Source organism: Taeniopygia guttata, chromosome 30, assembly GCF_048771995.1.
Source record: "Taeniopygia guttata chromosome 30, bTaeGut7.mat, whole genome shotgun sequence".
Lineage (NCBI taxonomy): Eukaryota > Metazoa > Chordata > Aves > Passeriformes > Estrildidae > Taeniopygia > Taeniopygia guttata.
Genome location: NC_133055.1, coordinates 4,072,570 through 4,093,757, shown reverse-complemented (window position 1 = coordinate 4,093,757; position 21,188 = coordinate 4,072,570). Strand labels below are relative to the sequence as shown.

The 21,188-nt window shown below is 51.7% G+C and overlaps 1 protein-coding gene across 1 annotated transcript in view; it reads right to left on the bottom strand.

The window, feature by feature from the left end:
• LOC140680876 (uncharacterized) overlaps nucleotides 1–21,188 on the bottom strand; it is a 570,776-nt gene that overhangs the window by 408,045 nt on the left and 141,543 nt on the right. The window contains exon 7 of the mRNA XM_072919761.1: nucleotides 2,224–2,230. Within this exon, the coding sequence (XP_072775862.1) occupies nucleotides 2,224–2,230 (7 nt within the window). The remainder of the gene's footprint in view (nucleotides 1–2,223; nucleotides 2,231–21,188) is intronic.

Genomic DNA, 21,188 nt, shown 5'->3' with positions numbered 1-21,188 from the left:
ACCATCAAATTCCTTCCTAGTTAATAACAATCACAGTAGGAAGAGAAAAAAACTTAGTTTATTTCAAACTATCCCCCACAGCTCCTCATTGAACAAAGGACACCAGCTCAGCTTTCCCATTTATTCCCTTAATAATGAGAACATTCCTTTACAATTTTCCTGCCTTAGGTGCAAGATTCAGAGTGGATGGAGAGGCCCCTGTGTCCATCAGGAGAGGCCTCCTCTGGATGCAGTCCCAGCCTGGATGTTCTCCAGGGCTGCAGTGTGGTGGGTCCCCGGTGGGATGGGAGCTCAGAGAGCCCTGACAATCCATGTCCATGTCCGTGGACTCGCTCTTCCTGAGGGTGCTGCTGTCTGTGCTTGCAGTGTCCTTGTGGGCTGCAGCTGGAGCCCTGACTCCTTCCCAGGGGCTGTTTGGGTGGGCTCTGCCCTGGCCAGGAGGGCAATGCCTCTGCCAGGTGCTTGTGGCCAAGGCCGTCCCCTGGGTGCTGGGGCCCCCTTGGGCCCTGGGGTTGATTCCTCAGGGGCTGTGGGAACTCTGCCATGGCCTTTGCCTTCAGCTTGGCCTTTTGCTCATCCCTTCTTACCTTCAGCTGCTGTGCCTTTGTGCCCAAGTGCTGCAGGGCCTTCTTCTGCCACTCCTGCAGCCCCGGTCACTGCCTGTGGGTGCTCATCCTCTGAGAGCTGCTGAGCTTTCTGCAAAATCTTTCCTTTCTGCAGGGACCCAAACCAAATCCTTCACAGAAAATCCTGAACCTTCCATGAGCACTCTGCATTTCCCAGGTGTTGCTTTGTTTTGCTCCTTGTGCTCAGGGTCCCCTGCACAGCCCGTGTGGCAGAGCCGGTGCCTGTCCTGCCGCAGTGTCCAAAGGCGGCCCCCCCGGCGGGCAGGGCCGGCAGCTCCCCGGGGCCGGGCAGCGGCCGGGGCGTCCCGCAGCCTCCTGGGGGCCGGGGGCCACTGCCGGCCCTGCCCGGGGCTGGTGGGCTCAGGCAGCGCCCGGCGCTGAGCCCCGGCTGCCCCACAGCCCCGGCCCGGCCCCGCAGCTCCCCACAGGCCCCCAGCCCTGCTCCCGGTCCCGCAGCTCTGCGCCCGCTGCTGCCGCTGCCCACCACAGAGAAACCCCTGACATCCTGACCTCCTGCTTTTCCTCTCCTGGGAACTGGGAATTCCAAGTATCAGCTGGCAAATTCTGAGGATAAGACCCTGCTGAAAAACATCCCCATCCTGAGTATTTTTCTCTTCCTCCTCTTTGCCATCATCCTTTTTCTTACCACACACATTCCTCCTGCTGCTTCTTGCCTGAACCATATTGCTGCACACTCCCCTTCACCCAATCCCTTCCCAGCACACCAACACCATCCATCCCCTGTTGTCCAAATCCCTTCTCCCCTTCTCTTATTGCCCCCCTGGGTGTCCATGTCCTTAATTACCTCTGGGGGAACGTGCAAACTACCTCAGCATTCTCCCAAGGGACCCTTCAGAGGCATTTTGGGGTCATCCTCCCTTTGGCCAGGAGCCCTCCCTGGCTTTCCCTTTTCTCCCCTCCATGGGTGCCCTGCCATGTTCACTCCCCGAAGATCCCAGGGCACTCACTGATGAGATTTTCAGTGCTCTCTCCCTGCTGACTCTTCACAGACCCCCCTGATGTGTCACTCGTCTGTCTCCTGGTCACTCCTGGGTCCCCAATCAATCCCTGGTGCCGCCACCAGCCAAGGGAGCCGATCACCCAAAGTGGGTGAGGCACTTTCAGCTGCAGTCCCTGCCCCAGGGTGTGTGGAAAAATTGACATCACCAGAGGATTCTGTCCACAAAGCAGACAGAGAAGTCCTGTGAAATTAATTTCATTCCTAAAAATGGGAGAGGCCATGGGACATTCCCCATGGGATCTCTCCAGTTGTTGGAGGACACAGCCTCCCTTTAATCCTAATTCTCCTGGCCACATCTCCCTCTGCTTTCCCCATTGACTGAAGCAGTTGAGAACTACAGACTTCCCAATCCACCTACTACATACTCCCTTAATATGCTCCCTGCTTTTATATAGCAAATGATATTCATGGCTCTGTTAAGTCTTTGTTGTTCTTCTGGAAGTTCATGAATAGAGCAGGACCTTGGCTGAGCAGCAGTCTTTGTCATCAATGAATAACATTTTCTAAAATCGATTCCTTCTCCTGTCACTCCCTTGTTTACAGCTCCCTGGCCCTCTGAGCCTTCCCCAACTGGACTCCCCCCCTCGGCCCCATCGCCCCCGCGAGGGGAATTTGGGGAGGTGGGAGTGGGGCAGCGCCAAGGCCGGGCCCCCCCGCGCTGTCCTGGCGAGAGCGGCTGCAGTGGGGACCGAGTGCGGGCGGGAGCGGCCGAGAGCCCAGCGCTGCCCCAGCCCGAACTGCCCCAGCTCCATCCCTGCCCCTCGGCTGGGATGCTGTGGGTCTGGGGGGAAGAGGGAGCCGGCAGTGGGTGCTGGGCCTGGGGGCAGGAGGAGAAGGGAAGGAGAAGCAGGCTTGAGGAACAGAATGGTCAAACGATGCAGGTGGCAGGAGAGGGTGGGATTGTGCAGGGGAAGGAGGAATAGCAGGAGGAAGAGGAGTGTGAGGAAGAGTAGGGACACAGGAGGAGGAGGAGGAGCAGAAAGAGGAAGCAGCAGAAGGTTCCACCCCTCCCTGTATCTGCAGCCTCCCTCCAGCCCCAGGAGTGTTGCTCCCCCGCATGCAGCAGGTGACTGTGGAGGGGGATCCAGGATTTTCCCAGGGTGAATCTTGGTGTTTCTGAGCTTTCTTGGGTAAATATTGGATCTTTGGTTTTATGTGGCAGCTGAATCTTTATGTTTTGGAGGAGGTTTTTGCTGAGTTGTGATGTTTGGGGAGGTTTTGATCTGTATCTTGAAGTTTGTAGGATTTTTGGGCTAAATCTTGGTGTTTTGGAGGTTCTTACAGACACAAGATTCCCAATGACTTCCTGAGATGAACTTGGGCAAGGAGGAACCTCGAGTCCAAGGTGCTCTCCTCTTGATTTTTTCCCCAGACCTGGGCGTGTCTGGATGGAGGAGGAGGAAAAGCCCCGGAGATGCTGCAGGAGGAGGAACTGCAAACCCAGCCCAGGGAGCTGCGGGGAGGAAAGAGCCCCCCTGAGCCAGGAAGGCGGGCGGAGATCCAGCCAGAGCTCGGAGCTGGTGGAGAAGTCTCATGGCAGGGAGAAACCCCACAAGTGCTTGGAATGTGGGAAGGGTTTCAGTCGGAGCGACAGCCTGATCCAGCACCAGAGGATCCACACTGGGGAGAGGCCCTATGAGTGTGGGGAGTGTGGGAAGAGGTTTCGGACCAGCTCCAATCTCCTCGTACATGAGCGGAGTCACACAGAGGAGAGGCCCTTCCGCTGCCCCGACTGCGGGAAGGGCTTCAAGCACAACTCCAACCTCACCGTGCACCGGCGCATCCACACCGGGGAGAGGCCCTATGAGTGTGGGAAGTGTGGGAAGGGTTTCAGAGACAAGTCTGGCCTGATGGAGCACCAGGTGATCCACACTGGGGAACGGCCCTATGAGTGCTTGGAATGTGGGAAGAGCTTTGGGCGGAGCTCAGACCTGAGAACACACCAGCGCATCCACACTGGGGAGAGGCCCTATGAGTGTCCCCAGTGTGGGAAGAGGTTTTGGACCAGCTCCAGTGTCCTCAGACATGAGCGGATTCACACAGAGGAGAGGCCCTTCCGCTGCCCTGACTGCGGGAAGGGCTTCAAGCACAACTTCCACCTCACTATGCACCGGCGCATCCACACCGGGGAGAGGCCCTACGAGTGTGGGGAGTGTGGGAAGAGATTCTCACAGAGCTCAGCCGTGACCCAGCACCAACGGAGGCACCACTAAGGGAAACCCTGTGAGTGCCCCGGGTGAGGGAAGAGCTTGGAGTGAGGGAAGAGAGTGAGGGAAGAGCTTGGAGTGAGGGAAGAGAGTGAGGGAAGAGCTTGGAGTGAGGGAAGAGCTTGGAGGGAGGGAAGAGAGTGAGGGAAGAGCTTGGTGCGCTGCTCCAGCTCCATCCCCCATGGGAGGATCCGGGCTGGATGATCCCCAGTGACCCCCGTTGGGCAGAGCCCTGCTGATCCGTGGTCCCGGTGATCCATGCTGGGTGTGGGGAAGGTGTTGGCTTCTTCTCCTTGTGCTGCTGTGATTTGGGTGGGTTCCCATGGATGGGGGATGGGAGGTGAGTGGGGGGTCCTGGTGCACTGGTGGGGGGGCTCATAGCTCGGGGGTTCCCAGCGATTTTGGGGGCTTGGTGAAGGGGGGAAGCAGTGAATGGGGGGATCCCAGTAAATTGGGGGGGACCCTGGTGATAATAGGGGGCCTTGGGAGATAACGGGGGGGGGGAAGGACCAAACCCTAAGGGACTCCCCTAGTGCTGGTGAACCCCCCGTGCCCCCCCAGCCCTTGGGGTCTCCCACAGTCCCTGCACTGTTCCTGGGGGTCCCGCAGCTCTGGGGGGTCAAAGCGGAGGGGATGGAACCTCCGTCATGGATGGGGGGCACAAAGGGGGTCCGGGCCCAGTGCTCGGCGGGGTCGGTGCACGAGTGGGGCCCGGTCCCTGTCCCGGTGCACAGGGGTGGCGCTGCCTGAGGGGTCCTGGTGCTTGTGGGGTTCCCAGGGTTCGAGGGTGGTCCGGTTCCTATCCCGGGGCTTGGGGGGGGGGGGGGGGCAGTGCCCGGGGGGCTCCCACTGCTCGGTAATTGGGGGGTGTCAGAATCCAGGACATTCCTCTGGCTGCCCTGGATGGCTCGAGACCCTGGCAGGGCCTCGGAGACCTTGGCATGGTGTCAAGAACACCGGTGGCTGTGGTTTTAGCCCCTGGAGAAAATTGCCAACTTTGTATGAGGAATTACAAGGCACAAGGGTTTGAGTAGCGTGGTAGGTGAATTAAGACAGGGTGGAAAAGTAGAATTTTAACATTTTAAAATATGGGGTTCAATGGGACAAGGTGGAGGGATCTGGGTGTGTCCTGACCTTCTTCTCCTTCTTTTTGCCCTCCATGTCTTGCTGTGATGGTGACACTTTTCTGTTGGTTGAAGGTAGAGACACAGTGTCCAACATAAATGATAGATATTGGCACGTTATTGTAAACACAGTACAGGTAGTTTTTAGTGTAGAAGGCAAACAGCGCCCTGAGGGCACGAGACTGCCACAGACCGACCTGCTAGACAGAGCTCAGCAGAGCAGACAAAGCGTGTTAGAGAAAAGGGAAAATAAACGGCCCTGAGAAGCAAAGCTCCGCATCTCGACTCCTTCTCTGCCTGCGCGGGCTGGGAGAAAAGGACTTTTCACAATCTGTTGAGAGTTTAGCTGAAGAATGGCTGCGCAGCAAGGGACACGAAAGGGTTAAGTTGATGAGAGTGTGAGAATACGTGACTTGTAGCATGAAAACAACCTTGAGAAACAGATGTCCCCTAACAACCAAGATGTAAAATTGCTTAGTATGCAGAAAGATAATCAAGTATAAGAAGCAGTAACTGCAAGGCTTATCGCAAAGAGATATATGTGTTAATAGAAAAGTAACCAATCCTGAGCTTCGCTTTTGCAATATGTATGAACTAATTAGTGCTTGTATAAAGAAACTGTAATCAACTCCAATAAACTGAGACTTGTTGATCATGACAACATGAAACTTGTTTTCCCGTGACATTCTCACCAACAGGATGGGATGGGGCCAAGCTGGCTGCAGGCACCAGCCCTATGGCCCAGCTCTGCCACTCACTCTTTTGTGGTGGCTGGAACTGCTCCACCTCTTCAGGCTGCTTTGCTGGGGCAGCTCCAGGGCCTTCTTTCTCCTCCTTCTGCCAGGCCAGCTTGGGCACGCTCGCACGTCTGTGCTCTACGTCACTGCCTGGATTCATGGCTACTTGCAGAAGGTGAAAAGGAAAAGGTCCGAGTCAGCAAGTGCTGCAGTCGTGCCTTGAGGGCACCTGCAAGAGTGAAGTCTGGGCAAGGCTACAGGACAGCAAATCCTGCACTCTGGTCTTGGGGGCTCCAGCCACAAGGACAGGAGACTCCTGTCAAGGACAGTGCAAAGCAAATGCCACAGTCTGCCCTCGAGGGCAGCTGCAGAAGAGATGCCTCGGGAAGGCCAGAGGTCACCAAGTGTTCTGATCTGGCCACGAGGTCACCTGCAGGAGTAATACCTTGGGAAAGCTCCGGGTCAGCAAGGAACGAGTGGCTGTGCGAGGGCTCCTCACAGCACCGCTCTCTCCATCCTGTCTTGTCGCGTGCACAGAGCACTGTGGAGTGGCCTTGTCACTGCCAACACCTATGCCACAGCATGTCACAAAGGGCCCTTGGATACCCTGTCCCGTTCCACGGTGACCATGCTGCACCGTGTCACCAGGAACAGGGCTGGGATGTTCCCTGGTGCCTGGGACATCACCAGGAACAGGGCTGGGATGTTCCCTGGTGCCTGGGACATCACCAGGAGCAGGGCTGGGATGTGCCCTGGTGCCTGGTACATCACCAGGAGCGGGGCTGGGGTGTGCCCTGGTGCCTGGGACATGACAAGGGGCGGTGCTGGCTGGGGTTTGTTTGGTGCCTGTGCAATCCCAAGGGCAGTGTCACAGCGGGGCAGCTCTCAGTGTCCCCAGCAGGTCACAGTGTCCAGTGCAGCACTGCGCACACGGGGCAGGCTGGGCTGGACAGGGGAAGGGGCAGAAACGCTGCCCCAGGACTGGGGTCTCCCCCTGCCTCTGGGGCCCAGACCCTGCTGGGAGCCCCTTGGGCAGGGCACGGGGCTGCTGCTGGGCCAGGGGGACAGGCTATGCCCCCTGACAGCTGCCCAGGCCCCTTTGGTGCCTGTCCCACGTCCCTGTGGCTCCTGTCCCCACCACTCCCCACCACCTTTACTCCCTCCTTCAAAGCCCCACTCAACCCCTTCACAGTGAGCTCTGGAAAGAAAGAAAGAATGAAGGAAAGGAAGCGTTTTCTGTTCACCCTGGCTGGATGTCAGGCACCCACCAAAGCTGCTCTCTGACTCCCCTCCAGAGATGGACAGGAGAGAGAAAACAGAATGAAGGCTTCATGGGTTGAGCTAAGGACTGGGATAGATCACTCAGCAAATTCCATCATAGGCAAAACATTTTCAAAATTGGAGATATTAATGGAATTTATTGTTATCTGGATCAGGGCAGGATAGTGAGAAGTAAAACAAAGCTTTAAAAACTCCTTCTGCCCTTCCCTCCCTCCTTCCCAGCTCTACCTCCCCCCCAGTGGGTGCAGGGAGACAGGGAATGGGGGCTCAGGTCAGTTCATCCCCTGTTGTTTCTCCTGCTGCTCGGGGAGAGGAGTCGTTCCCTGCTGTGCCAGGGGTCCCTCCTGGAGACACTTCTCCATGAACTTCTCCACGGTGAGTTCATCCCACGGACAGCAGTTCTCCACAAACTGCTGCAGCGTGGCTCGCTCTTCCATGGGCTCACAAGTCCTGGCAGGGCCCTGCTCCAGCATGGGCTCCTCTCCAGGGGTTTGCAGGTCCCTGCCAGCTCCCTGCTCCAGCACAGGTTTCTCACGGGGTCGCAGCCTCCGCTCAGGCATCCCCCTGCTCCGGCACGGGCTCCTGCAGGTGCTGCAGGTGCATCTCTGCCCTCCGTGCCCTCCATGGGCTGCAGGGCCCAGCTGCCTCACCAGGGACTGACCAGGGAATCTCAGGGCAATCAGCTCCAGCAGCTGGAGCAGCTCCTGCCCCTCCTGCCTGCCCTGCCCTGCCCTGGGGGTGTGCAGAGCTGTTCCTCTCACATGTCCTCACCCTGCTCCTCCCTGCTCTCAGTCACAGCTCCGGGATCACCCATTTTCTTAAATCTCTTATCCCAAAGGCATTACCACCATTTCTAAATGGGCCAGCCTTGGCCAGCAGCCGGTCTGTCCTGGAACCGGCTGGAATTGACTCTGTGGGACATGGAGGAGCAGCTGCTCTCACAGAAGGTGCTCCTAGAGCCCCTCTCTTACCAAAACCTGTCCATGCAAACCTGCTATAAGTATGGTAGGGTTTTTATTACCACTATTAATTCTTATTATTTCTATTATCTCCATTTTTTGCTATTAATGGTACAGTTGTTATTATTATTACTAGTATTTTTAGTCTTTTGGACTCTATATTAATTGTTGCCTTTATAAAGGACAACCAGGGACCTGGTTCAGGTAAGGCAGCACGGCGGCCTGGCCTCTCCAGGCCGCTCGGGCTAATCAACAGACGCAGATACCAATGTGGCCGACGGTTGAAAAGCATTTATTATCCTATCTCGTGGGTTTAAATAGTTTTTAGGGGTCTTTGCTACGTCAGAGGGGGGTTGGGGGTCTCAGGGGTTAGTCGGGTAGTGGAAATTTACCAGAGCAGGTGTGGCTACATTCTTCTGGGGCTTCAGGGGTTAATAGATAACGTGGGGAAGAGAGAGGGGGAGGGGTCTAACTTTCCGTCACATCCCGTGGTCTTCCGCTTCGCCTGTCCCTTACCTACCACATCTCCCCCCTCCTTATCACATACAAAATGAGGTAGTCGTAGGTATAGGCACTGGAGTGAGGTACAAACTTGTAACTTGTTAAGGAAAGGGTGGTTTGGTAGATCTGGGTAGATTTTTTAAGGCAGGTGCTGAAGGCTTTAGCTACTGACTGTGTTTGCAGTTTTTTGGTTTATAGCATTTGTTGGTGGCCTATGAACAGAATGTTTGCCCTTTCCAGACGGGCCTGAACAAACGAGACTAGTTTGTTCAGCAGGCATGGTCCTATGGTAACAGCTAAAAGCAGTATTGCCAGTGGACCTACCAGGGCGGAAATTAAAGTGGTGAGCCAAGGTGATTGATTGAACCAGGATTCAAACCAGCTCTGTTGGGTTTCCCTGTCTCTCTTTCTCTGAGCCAGTCTGTCTCGGAGTTCTGCCATGGAGTCTTTAACGACTCCCGTATGATCTGCATAAAAGCAGCATTCCTCCTTCAAGGCTGCACACAGTCCTCCCTGCTGCATGAACAAAAGGTCCAGACCTCGCCTATTTTGTAAAACTACTTCTGAAAGCGAAGAGACTGATTTCTCTAGGTAGGAGATGGATTTCTCGATCCTCTGCAGGTCTTCGTCGATGGTCATTTGCAGCTGTGAGAGTCCGTGCTGTTGGGTTGCGATGGCTGAGACACCCGTGGCCGTGCCAGCTGCTCCCAGGCCAAGCAGCATCGCGATAGTTATACCTGTGATGATTTCCCTTTTGTGGAGTCTGTTAGGTTCTTCGAGAAGATGGTATATCTCTTCGTCCGAGTGGTACAAGACCCTGGGGACAATCAGAACTTGAACACAGAAATCAGTAGAGTCATTGAATTTGGCAAGGAACACACAAGGACTCACTCCGGACCTTTGGCAGACCCACATCCCAGACGCAGATGGGATCACCCACTTGTTAGTTTTTCTGTTGGGTTTGACAACTTCAGTGCAGAAGTTGCCTTTCTGCTTTGCTAAGGTTGCATTCCCAAAACATCTGCCCTGTCCTGTGATTTGACTCAGGGTGATTCCTCTGCGGGGAGTGTCCCATCTGCACTGGTGGGGGGCACTGGCTGTGGAGTAACTGAAGGGGGTGTCCAAAGCAATGCCTTCATAAAAAGGGGGTTTGATATCATAGCAAAGCCAACAGGAGTTAGTTAGGTTTGGTTTGGTTTTGTTTAGGGTTAGGAAGGTAGCTTCTAGCATACGAAAGATTGGGTTTGGGTCTGACTCAGCCGTGCGGCCTATCTGGGAGGTATCTGCAAGGCTGGTCGGGGTGTCAGTGGCTTTTGGGGTCAGGGTTTTGGGGTGGGTTGTGTTTTTCCCTCTCAGCACATTCTTGATAATTTTGTTGGGTCCCACTGGTTGAGGTGTTGGCGGCTGGAGCCTGATAATTCTCACATTCACCCACCTTCTCGGTCCTCTGAGGACCACTGTCCATGTTCTACCCGTGGCCCAGCTAGGGTGATCTGGCTGTAGGACAGTCATGTTATAACTTACGCATCCCCGTTGTCTAGGCTGTGCAGTGTGGTCTCCGCAGCCTAAGGGTGCCCAGGTGAACTGTAAGAATTTGTCGGGCTCCTGCGGTTGCCACCCGTCTCCCCATGGTCTGGCATCTGTAACAATGGTTTCGCAGCCCCAATATCCACAATGTCCCCACCCCGGGTAGTCGCAGTACCTTTTCCCTGGGTTGGACGCTGGGCACCAGTAAGATATGTACATGAGTATGATGTGTGGGCTTGAGGGCCGTAGTTTCGGTTGCCCTGGAAACAGATCGGCTATGTGGAATACGAAGGATGGGGCGTTTGCAGTGGTGACCTCTTTGAACACCTTGTCACTTGAAAGGTGTTGCATGACCCACCTAAATGGCTGATGAGGGTAGTGGCCTGGGTCGGCTTGCCCCCCGGCCACAAGCCCCACCAGCAGGATTGCACAGAGACACTGTGCAAGTCTGGGTCTCACCGCCGTGGGACGCTCAGGTTCTGTCTGGTGGCTTGGTGGTCCGTTATCTCTCTCTGGAGCAGGGGTGTGTGTGTCACGGGGACGGTCCACGAGCGTGTCCTGCAAACAAAAACTCACAGTTTTCCATTAATTTCATTCTGAAGGTCAGGTTTGATCGACCTGAGTGGACACCACCTGATCTTGTCCCCCTTTTTAACTGCCACGTACCCTCGTCCCGTAAGCACCAGTCTCCAGCCCCGTTCCCACTCGCCTAGCTCGTTTTTGACCATGACCTGTGGGCCCTCCTCTAGTGTCTGGGTGGCCCAGTGCTTTCGAATGGGACTGTTTGCTTCATCTCCCCTAGGGAATTGGTTCAGTGCTAGTAGCGCGGTTGCTAGCATGCGTGTCTGGTCTCCTGAGGGGATGGAATTGGCAAAGCCCTCTGCCTTTGCCAATACTTCTAACTTGGCTTTTAGGGTCTGATTTGCTCGCTCAACAATGGCCTGTCCGGTGCTGTTATATGGGATTCCCTGCGCTAAGGTGATACCCCACACCGAGGCGAATTCCCGCACTGATTTGGAGATAAAATTGGAAGCATTGTCAGTTTTAATTTGCTTGGGGATACCAAGCCATGCCATAACTGTCAGCCAGTGCTGGATCGTGGCCTTGGAGTTGGGTTTGAGGTGCTGTGTCGCTATGATCACTCCGCTGTAGGTGTCCACTGTCACTGCAAGCCATGCTCGGGGCTTCAGCAGTTCGCAGAGAGTGAAGTCTGACTGCCAGACTTCTGACGCCTTGAGGCCTCTCGGGTTGACTCCGCCGGTCCATAGGGGTGACTTCTGGCAGTAGGGGCAGGTGGCCACTACGTGTCTCGCGTCTGCTGTCGAGATCCCGCATCTCTTCGCCAGTGCTTTGGCCCCAATGTGGAGTGACTCGTGCAGCTGACGAGCTTCCTGCAGCGTCCACACTCCCTTCGCTGCGGCATCTGCTTTGTCATTTCCAGTCTGGAAGAAGCCCTTGACTGGGTTATGGCTGTTGATGTGAATGACGGACACGGTGCCCTGGCGTGAGGAGAGTGCCTCTTCAAGCATGGAGGCCGTCGTGGATGTTGACACACCTGGTCTTGACATGGCTAGGCAGAGCTTTGCCACGAATATAGAGTCTGTCACGATGTTGAGGTGTTCATCTTGGAAAAGTCCGCACGCCAAGACCACAGCTGCTGCTTCCAGCTGTTGCACTGACAGCGTGGGGTCACATGTTTTGACGCAATGCCATGTTTCTCCTGCCTGCCACACTGCTGCTGCGGTAGAAGTCATGGAGGAGGCGTCTGTAAAGACCGTTGGTCCTGGTTGCGGTCGGTCCATGACCTTTGGTGGCACATCTATGTCGACAATGGTCAGTAGCTGGGTCCAAGGTGGTTTGGTGGCGTAGGAGATTTCTCCTCCGAAGCCAGTGAGAGCGAGGGCCAGGTGCTCTGATATCGCAGTTGACTCCATGGTTGGTCGCTTGCGGAAGGGGAGGTGGATCCTTGCCGGCTCGATTCCCAGGTGTCTCAGGGCGAGTCTCCTGCCTTTCATGATGAGGTTAGCAACGCATTCAACTCCTGGGGAGAATGTGTGAGTTGGTCTTCCAAGGACCACCCACTGGATCGGCTGGGATTTTTCGGAAGGTCCTTGGGCAAGTGCTCCCACTCCTCCCTTCTGCGTGAAGTGGACGTATAAGTCCAGTGGTACGCTCGGGTTCCACCTGGCACGCAGGCTAGTGGACATCTGATGTTCGATGAAGTCGAGGGATTTCGTTGCTTGCGGCGTCAGCTCCTTGGGGTCCCAGGGGTGTTTTCCTTTCAGGAGGTCATACAAGGGGTCCATGACCTCTGGGGGAACTAGGACGATGTTGCGGAGCCACTGCAGAGATCCCACAAGTCGCTGCATGTCGTGGAGGGTCTTGATGTCTCGGCGGACCTTTATCCTGGGTGGGGTCACGTAGGAGTTTGTGATCCCCACCCCCAGGAAGGTCACGCACGGTCCTCTCTTGATCTTCGTGTTCGCGATCTCGAAAACGTTGGCCTGGAGGGTTTCCGTGATCGTGGACACTAGGTGATCCACTTGGCCTGCTGATGGTGCAGCGACGAGGATGTCGTCCATGTACTGAATGATGGTTGCGGCAGGGTGGGAGTGTCGGACTGGCATCAGTGCCCTGTCCACGGTAATCTGGCATATGGTCAGGCTGTCCACAAGACCTTGAGGTAGCACCTTCCATTGGAAGCGGAGGTTAGGTCGCTCGCCGTTCGGGAACACGACGGAGAAGGCGAACCGTTCTTTGTCCTCAGCATGCAGGGGTATTGAAAAAAAACAGTCTTTGATGTCCAGCACTGCGCATGGCTGCCCTTTGGGGATGGCTGAGTTCGCGGGCAGTAGTGTCTGAACTGGACCCATGGGCTGAATTGTCTTGTTCACTTCCCTCAGGTCGTGGATGAGGCGGTAGCCTTCTCCTGATCTCTTGGGGATTACAAACACAGGGGTGTTCCACGGGCTGGTGGAGGGTTCAATGTGGCCCTTTTGTAGCTCGTGGTCGACCAGTTCCAGCAAGGCTGTCATTCGAGGCTTTGACAGGGGCCACTGCTCAACCCATATGGGGTCTGGTGATTTCCAAGTCAGTTTGATTGGCAGCAGTGGGTGTACAGCAGTGGCCCTCATTTTAAATTTGTAATCCTGACTCCTAACATAGCAAGGATGTCTCTTCCTATCAGGGGTGGGGAGTTTTGCAAGATGTAGGGGTGGACTGCTACTGTCCGTTCTGGCCCTTTCTTTGTATGCAGCGTTATAGCTACCAAATGGGTGCTTTTCCAAGCTCGGGACAGCCCTCCCACCCCGTTCACTGGAGGGACCTCCTTGTATTGCCAGTGTCGGGGCCATAGGGCTTGGGGTAGGATTGTGCAGTCTGCTCCTGTGTCTGCCCAAAACTGAAGCCCTATTACGTGGGGGTCCCAACTGCCATAGAGGCGGCACGTCCCCCAAACCTTCGGGGGTTCCTTCCCTATTTTCAGGGCCAGGGCCACCCAGGGGTCCCGACCTGGGCTGCCCCCTGTTGACCCTGTGGCACAGGCGCTGCTTGCGGTGGCGGTGGGTACGAAGGCGCCGCAGGCTGTGTTGTGAGACTCGTTGGCAGGGGTATGAAGTTGGCTGCTTCCTGTGGGAGAATGAGGTACGAGGGCTCCCCGCCCCATTGGGGGTTGGCATGGATGGGCCGCCTCATATTTGCAGCGGGAGGAGGCTGAGTGCGGCCCGCAGGCCCCCTCCCTTTTCCGTTTCCCTGGAGCCGGGACCTGCATTCCCTAGCAAGATGCCCCTTCCTCCCGCAACCCCAACAGGATCCCCGCGGGCGTGTTTGGGGTGGAGGCGCTGCGGCGGGCCGCCGTGCCGGCTGGGGGCAGCTCACCGCGATGTGACCCGCCTCACCGCACTTGAAGCACGCCATGGCATTGGTCAGGGTGTGGACAGCTGCCTGAATGGGCGTCAGGTGCTCTTCCCTCACTACGTGTCTGATCATGTCAGCCAGGCTAGCTCCAGCTGGCAGGGAACGTAAGATATCCTTGGTAATGGAGTTGCACTGCTGGCGTAGGCAGTCAGCTACCACGGGGCCCTTTGCCTCTGCCGGCAGGGTGGAGGAGTCTATCGCTGCCTGCAGGCGATCCACAAACTGCGTGAAGCTTTCGCTCTCTGCCTGCCTCACGGTGGACCACGGTGCCGGCTTGGCCACGACTCGGGAGGCAGCGCGGATAGCCTCCCTGGCAGCCCGAGTGGTAGCCCTGACCTCCTCAGCCTGCATCTGTGCAGCTTGTTGTTGCGGCGTGATCATATCATCATGTTTTCCTATCAGTCTGGATAAGCTTGATCTGTGTAGTGGCTGCCTCGCGCCAGATGCTTGGGCTTGTCGGAACTCAAAATGTCCCTCAGACATTTTTAGAGGTTCCAGGCCTTGGTCAGAAGCATTTTAGACCCTGGCAAACAGCAGAAAACAGCTGTGATTTTGAGTTTGAACCATGGAATGAATTACCAACTTTAAAGGTGGAACAAGCAGTCACAGAGGGTTAGATGATATAGTAAATGTAGTCACAAATTAGAGGGTAAAATTTTTTAGTATTGTACAGGGGGGTTTTAACACATGTACAGGGGGGTTTTACTTTGTACAGGGGGGTCAGGAGTTCTAAGATGGAGGAAAGTGGGCCTGAACCTGTTCTTCCTCCTTCTTCTTCCTTACCTCCATGTTCTTGGTGATGTTGGCATTTTTCTATTGGTTTAGGCTAGGGACACACTATTCAACGTAAATGATAGATATTGGCACATTATTGTAAATATAGTACACGTAATTTCTGGTATATAATGTTTGTACCATCCCACTGAGGGGCAGAGCCCCACACACTGCCCTGCAGGACAGACCTGCGGCAGGGCAGCAGAACTTGTTATAGATAAGCAAAAATAAACAACCTTGAAATCAGCACAGACGAACTATGGCTTCTTCTTTGGCAACGGGGCAGAAAGACAGAGACTTTCTACAATCTCGGAATCACCAATACCCACAGATTCCGACAATTGGCGTCCCTGTGCGGGCATCAGCAAGAAGAACAAGAAGAAACATCAAACAACCTCCAACCTTCATCAGCAGAGAAAAACAAAAAAATAAAGAAAGGAAGAGGAACAGAGCACAAATGCTCTCTGCAGATTCCGGGAGGAGAGGGAGCAGAAAGCTCAAGATAAGAACCTGACCTTCACCAAGACAGCTCGTCTGGAGGACAGCCAGGAGGAGGAAAACCAGAAGCGCGCCTGGGATTTCTCGCCTGTGACCTGCTGGACGATGAACAGTGCCATCTCCGGACTGACCTCGTGGTGACTCAGCTTTTGGTGAGAATGGTTGAAATTAAGAACATGGGGAAGGGATGCTCCCAAGGACAGACAAAAATTTTTTCAGCCCTACAGGGCAAGACTTTTACCCATCTGGTAGAGATAGCCTTAAATGAGATGAAAGCTTTGTTATTGTGGGTGCAGTATACTCACCCGCACACAGATGTACATCTTTTGTTTGACTTAAATTTTTGGCAAGGAATCAATAAGCAACTGTATTACCGAGCCACAGGAAAAAGAAAAAAAAAGAGAGATAAGACTGCCGCAAAAACTTTTGCCTTCAGCAAGGACAATAAGAGTCATTTTCACAACGCGGCATTTTAGACTGAACAGCTAAGGCTCCTATGGGAGCACAAGGAGGAAGATGGCCCAGCCAGCAGCTTCGGGCAATTTTCCTCACCAGGGGAAGCAAATTGCCTCCCGAAGAGAATCAGGGGGGGTGGTGTCCCATCATGTCCTGTGTCCCCAGGTTCACACTATTCCTCAAGACTCCTCAAATCTCAATTTCTAAGCTCCTCAGCTGCAGAAAATCCCCAGACAGTGAGACAAGCTAGGCACAGACGCAGCCCTCGGTGGAGGAAAGGACTGGCCACTGCCCGAGTCCGAACCCACAGTGGGGGGGCGGCGGCGCCGGCGGCTCCTGGGGGGAGGGTGCAGTCGTGAGTGCAGAGCGGAGGGAAAAGTGAGAGAGAGGAGAGAACTCTCGCAGCTGCGCGGGTGGGGAGTTCAAAGCAGCCCGCGGTGCAGGCGAGGGGGGGGGGCAGTGGGAACCAGCGGACGCAGGAGGTGGCGGAAGCGTGGATGGGGCGGTCAGACGCCCGGAGCGCCCAGTGATGCGTTCCATGACGGGAATCCGTGAGAGTGCGAAAGCACCGTCTGGCAGGTGCCGGGGAATAGCTCCCAATTCGCAGCGGCGGCGCTGGCCAGGCTGGCGGCTGGACGGAGAGCGGGACTCTCCTGTCGCCGCGGCGATGGCAGCGCGCATGCACGAGATGGTAGAGCAAAACCCGGAAGTCGGAGCGGAGATCTCTTGCATTTCGAACGCACGGGCACGGGCGCAGACGGCGTCGGGGGCGGCGGTGGCCGCCAGCCAGCCGTCCGCAGACTGCGCGGTGACCGCGGGGGGAGACCCGAGCGGCGCGGGGCCGGGCGGGACGCGGCGCGGGGCTGCGACAGCGCGGACCACGGCAGCGCGCACTGATGACGTCAGCAGAGCGCCAAATCGCGCTGGGCTCCAGTGGCAGCTCGGGGGACGGCGCGGGCCAACCCAGAGCGAAAACCGAGGCAGCGCCAGGCCTGACAGAGAGAATGGGGGGGGACGTTCCCGAGGGACGGCCGCGCGGAGCCGGTGTGGGCGGGCGCGGTCGGTGCGGGAGTTCCTTCCCTTGTTCCCATGGCGACACAGACAGAGAGGGTGAATCAAGGCTGCGCATGCGTTTGCGAGAGTTAAAGCGAACACGGAAGTGGCTGTGAATGTGGGTGCTGGGTTTGGAGAGAACTGCAGGCGCTGGTTCGGCACAGCTGACAGCGGGTGTGAGCAGGAAGGGAGAGCAAGAGAGAGGGGCGCAGCCATCCTAACGCAGGCAGAAGCGGGGTTTGACTGCGCCAGAAGTGCTCCCAGTGCTCTCATGCCGCGGCAAACAAAAAAATCACAACAGCCACAGCAAACAACAAGCAGCAAATATCCTACAGCAATGCTGAGGATGAGACTCCCAACTTTCACCTTGAAATGAAATTCCATCAGTCGCTTTTTGAAAACCAGTCAACATAAGGCCTTTTTCAAATCTCCCCAATGTTTCTAAACACCAACCCCAGATTTTTTCAGTTAGGTCACAGAATTGATCGAGCAGACACGCCCAGCCGGTGTGATGATAAGTAATAATTGTGGAACACATTGTGAAAAAGAGATATCATAATGAAAATTGAAATAGAGAATTAAATAGCATGAAATGTTAGTAATTTATTATATTAAGGTTTAAGTTAGGTTGTACTTTAACGTTTTATTAATGATAGAATTGATTTTTATGTAGTTGGTTTGAGTTTAAGTTAAGTATTGTTTAATTAGAGTATATCACTTTAAGTTTATTTTAGGTTTGGGCCCTGAAGAAGTTAAGTTTACAAAGGTTTAATTGATAATGGATTTATATATTGTTAATTTGATACATATGGATTTCGTAAAGTTAATATAATTTAGGGATTCTTTATTAAGATTGTTATATATTGAGTTTAAGTACTGTTTGATTCAAAAATTATTTTAAGTTTTTCAAAGGTCAAGTTTATTTAGCAGCAAAGTTTAGTTGTTTTTCTTTGAGGATGAGAAGGTTTTGTCTGAAACAGTTCACAAAGTAATAATGAACATTGATTTAAGGAGAAGTTATTGGATTTATTGGATTCTTGGTTTTGTTTTAGTATTTTTTGTTTTATTATAAGTTTATCAGTATATAAGAGTTGTAAAAGAATTTATTTTGAGTTTTCTGAGATTGATTTCATTGTTTAAAAATCAGTTTTATAGTCTGTTATTTCTTTGTATAGTGATACAAAAGGCATTTGTTTTCAAATTCTTTATTTTTAACTATTTAAGTGTTCTATAAACGTTATTGTTAAGAAATTTTATCATGTTATCAGGTGAAAATTTGTGCTTCATTTTTTCATAGTGAATCCTCGTATGTTTTATTATTGTTTATGTAATCTTATCCAGGTAACATGCCAGTTCTGAAGTTTCATTTTAAATTTTAACTGTATTGTGCATTTTTCTAGGTGAACTTCCTGATTCATTTTTATATCTCTTGTGAGTGGAATCATTGCATTTCTATTTTTCATCATTCTCAAATGTTTTTCAGAAAATCTCAGAGAGAGGTGCCTGAAGCATTCTGACAACCTCTTGCCATTGTTAATCTTACGATTTCTCAATTGACATCCTTTTCCTTCAAAAGAGTTTCAAGAAAAATGAATCTTTGTGTCATTTGAACAGTTTATCGGTTTGAACTTCAAGTGTTTATTTTATAAGAAAATGTTATAATAGGTTGTTATGTTTTAAGTATTATATATGTATTGTTAGTGTAAGTTTTGTTTTATATAATATGTTAAGGGACATCTCTCCAGTTTAAAGTTTGGGTCCTGGCCAGACCCTGATTTTAACTTGGACAGATGAGTTTGCCAGCAAAATTCAGAGGTTTCTGCACAAAAATGAATGATATGCAGGTCATTTTTGACCCATCAATTTGATCCTACAAATGTTACAGCTGACACAGTTTTGAGGTGAAACTTGCCAGCCCTGCCCGGGAAGGGATGCCAAGGATTTTCACTGGAAACAAATGTTTCAGCTGTTTGCAGACTCTGAACCGCTGTCACAACGTTTCTAATGATCATGCTTTGTTCATTTTTATATATGCTATTTAAAATATCTATCTTTTGAATTTTCTTGAATTGTTATCGATTTTGATAAGTTTTATGCATTTTATTATTGAGATATTTTGTCTTGTTCTATATTATGGTTTATATTTCAACTTTCTTGTTTCAAAAGAGAAGAAGAGAAAGAGAGAAAAAAGGAAAAAGAAAAAAGAAAAGGAGTGAAGAAGTGCCTGAAATAAGGCTGAAATGAGGTTGAAGATTTTGTATGTTTTAATCTCTTGATATAATTATTTTGTAGACTTGATTTTGCTTATCATTGAGAAAAATATGAGGAGAGTGCTAGACACTGGACAGATAAAATTGAAAGAAAGAAAAAAAAAATCGTTTAAATAAGTAGCTTTGAGCAAGGATTTTGTTAATGTTTCCACAGAAGTTGAAAGTGGGGTTTTTTAGTTTGCAGACCCTCAAAAACAATTCTTACAGATTTAGAGATGGGAGCTCAGATCATTATTGTGGCAGAGACCAGATTGCTGACAATGTCAGGGAAAGATTTCTTAATCATTCATTTACATTTAAAGAAGAAATATTTTGAGTGGACAATCCAAAGTCGCAAGATTTTTCAATCACGTTGTTAGGGCATTCAGAAGTTTGCACAGTTCGTTTTCCAACACACAAAATGTTAAATGTAAAAGTGAGTTTCAGGGAAAAAACAAAAAATAAGCCAGGAACCAGTGGAAGGAATGACAGTATTCACTGATGGTTTGGGAAAAACTCACAAATCAGTGGTCACATGGAAAAATCAAAAAACAGGGAAATGGGAATCAAATATCAAAATGATACAAGGTTCACCACAAGTTGAAAAATTGGTAACAATAGTCAGGGGTTTTTCAGTTATTTCAGGAACCCTCAATCTGATCACAAGTTCAGTGTATGTTGCAAATGTGGTCAAACAATTAGAGAAATCGCTTTTAAAACATACAGACAAGGAAATTTTATATTTATATCTATTATGCATGAAAATAATCCTAAAAAAAAAAAAACAGAGAACACTAATAAACACATCAGAGTGCATTCTTCACCTCCGAGGTTTTTAGTAAAAGAGAATGCTCATGTAGATAGGCTCACAATGCCCATCTTGCAGACACTGCCAAACATTTTTGAGCAGGCAAAATTGAACCATGCATGTTTTCACAAAAATGCACAGGCATTGATGGGAACCTTTCACCCTTCTGAAAGTCAGACAAAGGAAATCTGCTTGCCAGAGTGCCAGTTTGTGCAATCTCCTGTATTTGCAGGAGTGGCCAATCTGAGAGGTTTGTAAAAGCCTTCAGCTGTGGCAAGCTGATGTCACAAAATACCCATCTTTTGAGAGGCTCGAAAATATCCATATTTCAATTGATACATTTTTAGGGGCGATTTTTGCATCATTATATACAGGGGAGATCACAGAACATACCTGCAGACATTTTTTATAAGCATTTACATCATTAGGAGTGAAACAAGAAATAGAAACAGATAATGGTCCAATTTACACAAGCAAGGTGCTTGACAAATTTTTGAAAAAACAGAGAGTCAAACATATTTTCAGTATTCTTCATTCTCCCTCAGGTCAAGCAAGCAAAGAACACATCACACCCTGAAATCCACTTGAATAGACAGAAAAGGGAGGAGGCAGGGTTGAACAAATGTGTTGAATTTTTTAAATGGTTTTTTCTCAAAGCCCACTCTACTAATTGTCAGATATGTTACAAACAGCCCACAGGAAAAACTAAGGGAAAATCCTTTCGTTTTGATCAGAAACCCAGAGTCAGGACAGATTGAAGGTTCATTTACATTAATAACTTGGGGCGAGGGTTTCGCTTGTGTTTCTACAGGACGAGGACTGAAGTGAATGCCAGCAAAGCACATGTAACCTTATCGGGTGCAGACGCCAGTGGACGTGGACCCGAGAAGCAGAGAGGGAAGCACGCAGACGAAGGCAGACAACAACACTGCAGACGTCTCGTCGGACAATGATTGATCACCCAGAGACTTGGGGTTTTTTCTGAGAAATCAAGTGTTGTTTGGGTGTTGCTGCATTGCGGGGTTTCTCACAGAGGGTGGGGACATGGACATGGGATTCAGACAGATAGTGTTCATGTGCTTCATTCTTTCACCTGTTGCCTTGGGCAACAGGACAGACTTTCCCATGAGACAACCAAGGGAAAAAGTGTGGGAGACTTTGGCAAAAGCAGCTGGTCTGGACAGCATTTGCCTGACCCATTCGAAACCAGAGAAACCATTTTCAACATGCTTGGTAGGTGTGCCAGTGGAGGGATGGTCAGTCCCAGGGGACATCCTTCCAGGGGTTCTGAAGTTTCTTTCAGACCCTGTGGAGGGATGACATGTTTGGACACAGTTCCTTCCTGTGGCTCACTTTGAACCTCTGGATTTGGACATTTTGGGTCAACAAAAATGAAATGGTGCATCAAATTTAATTCATCAGGAGTGGCAAAGACAGATAATCATACAATAG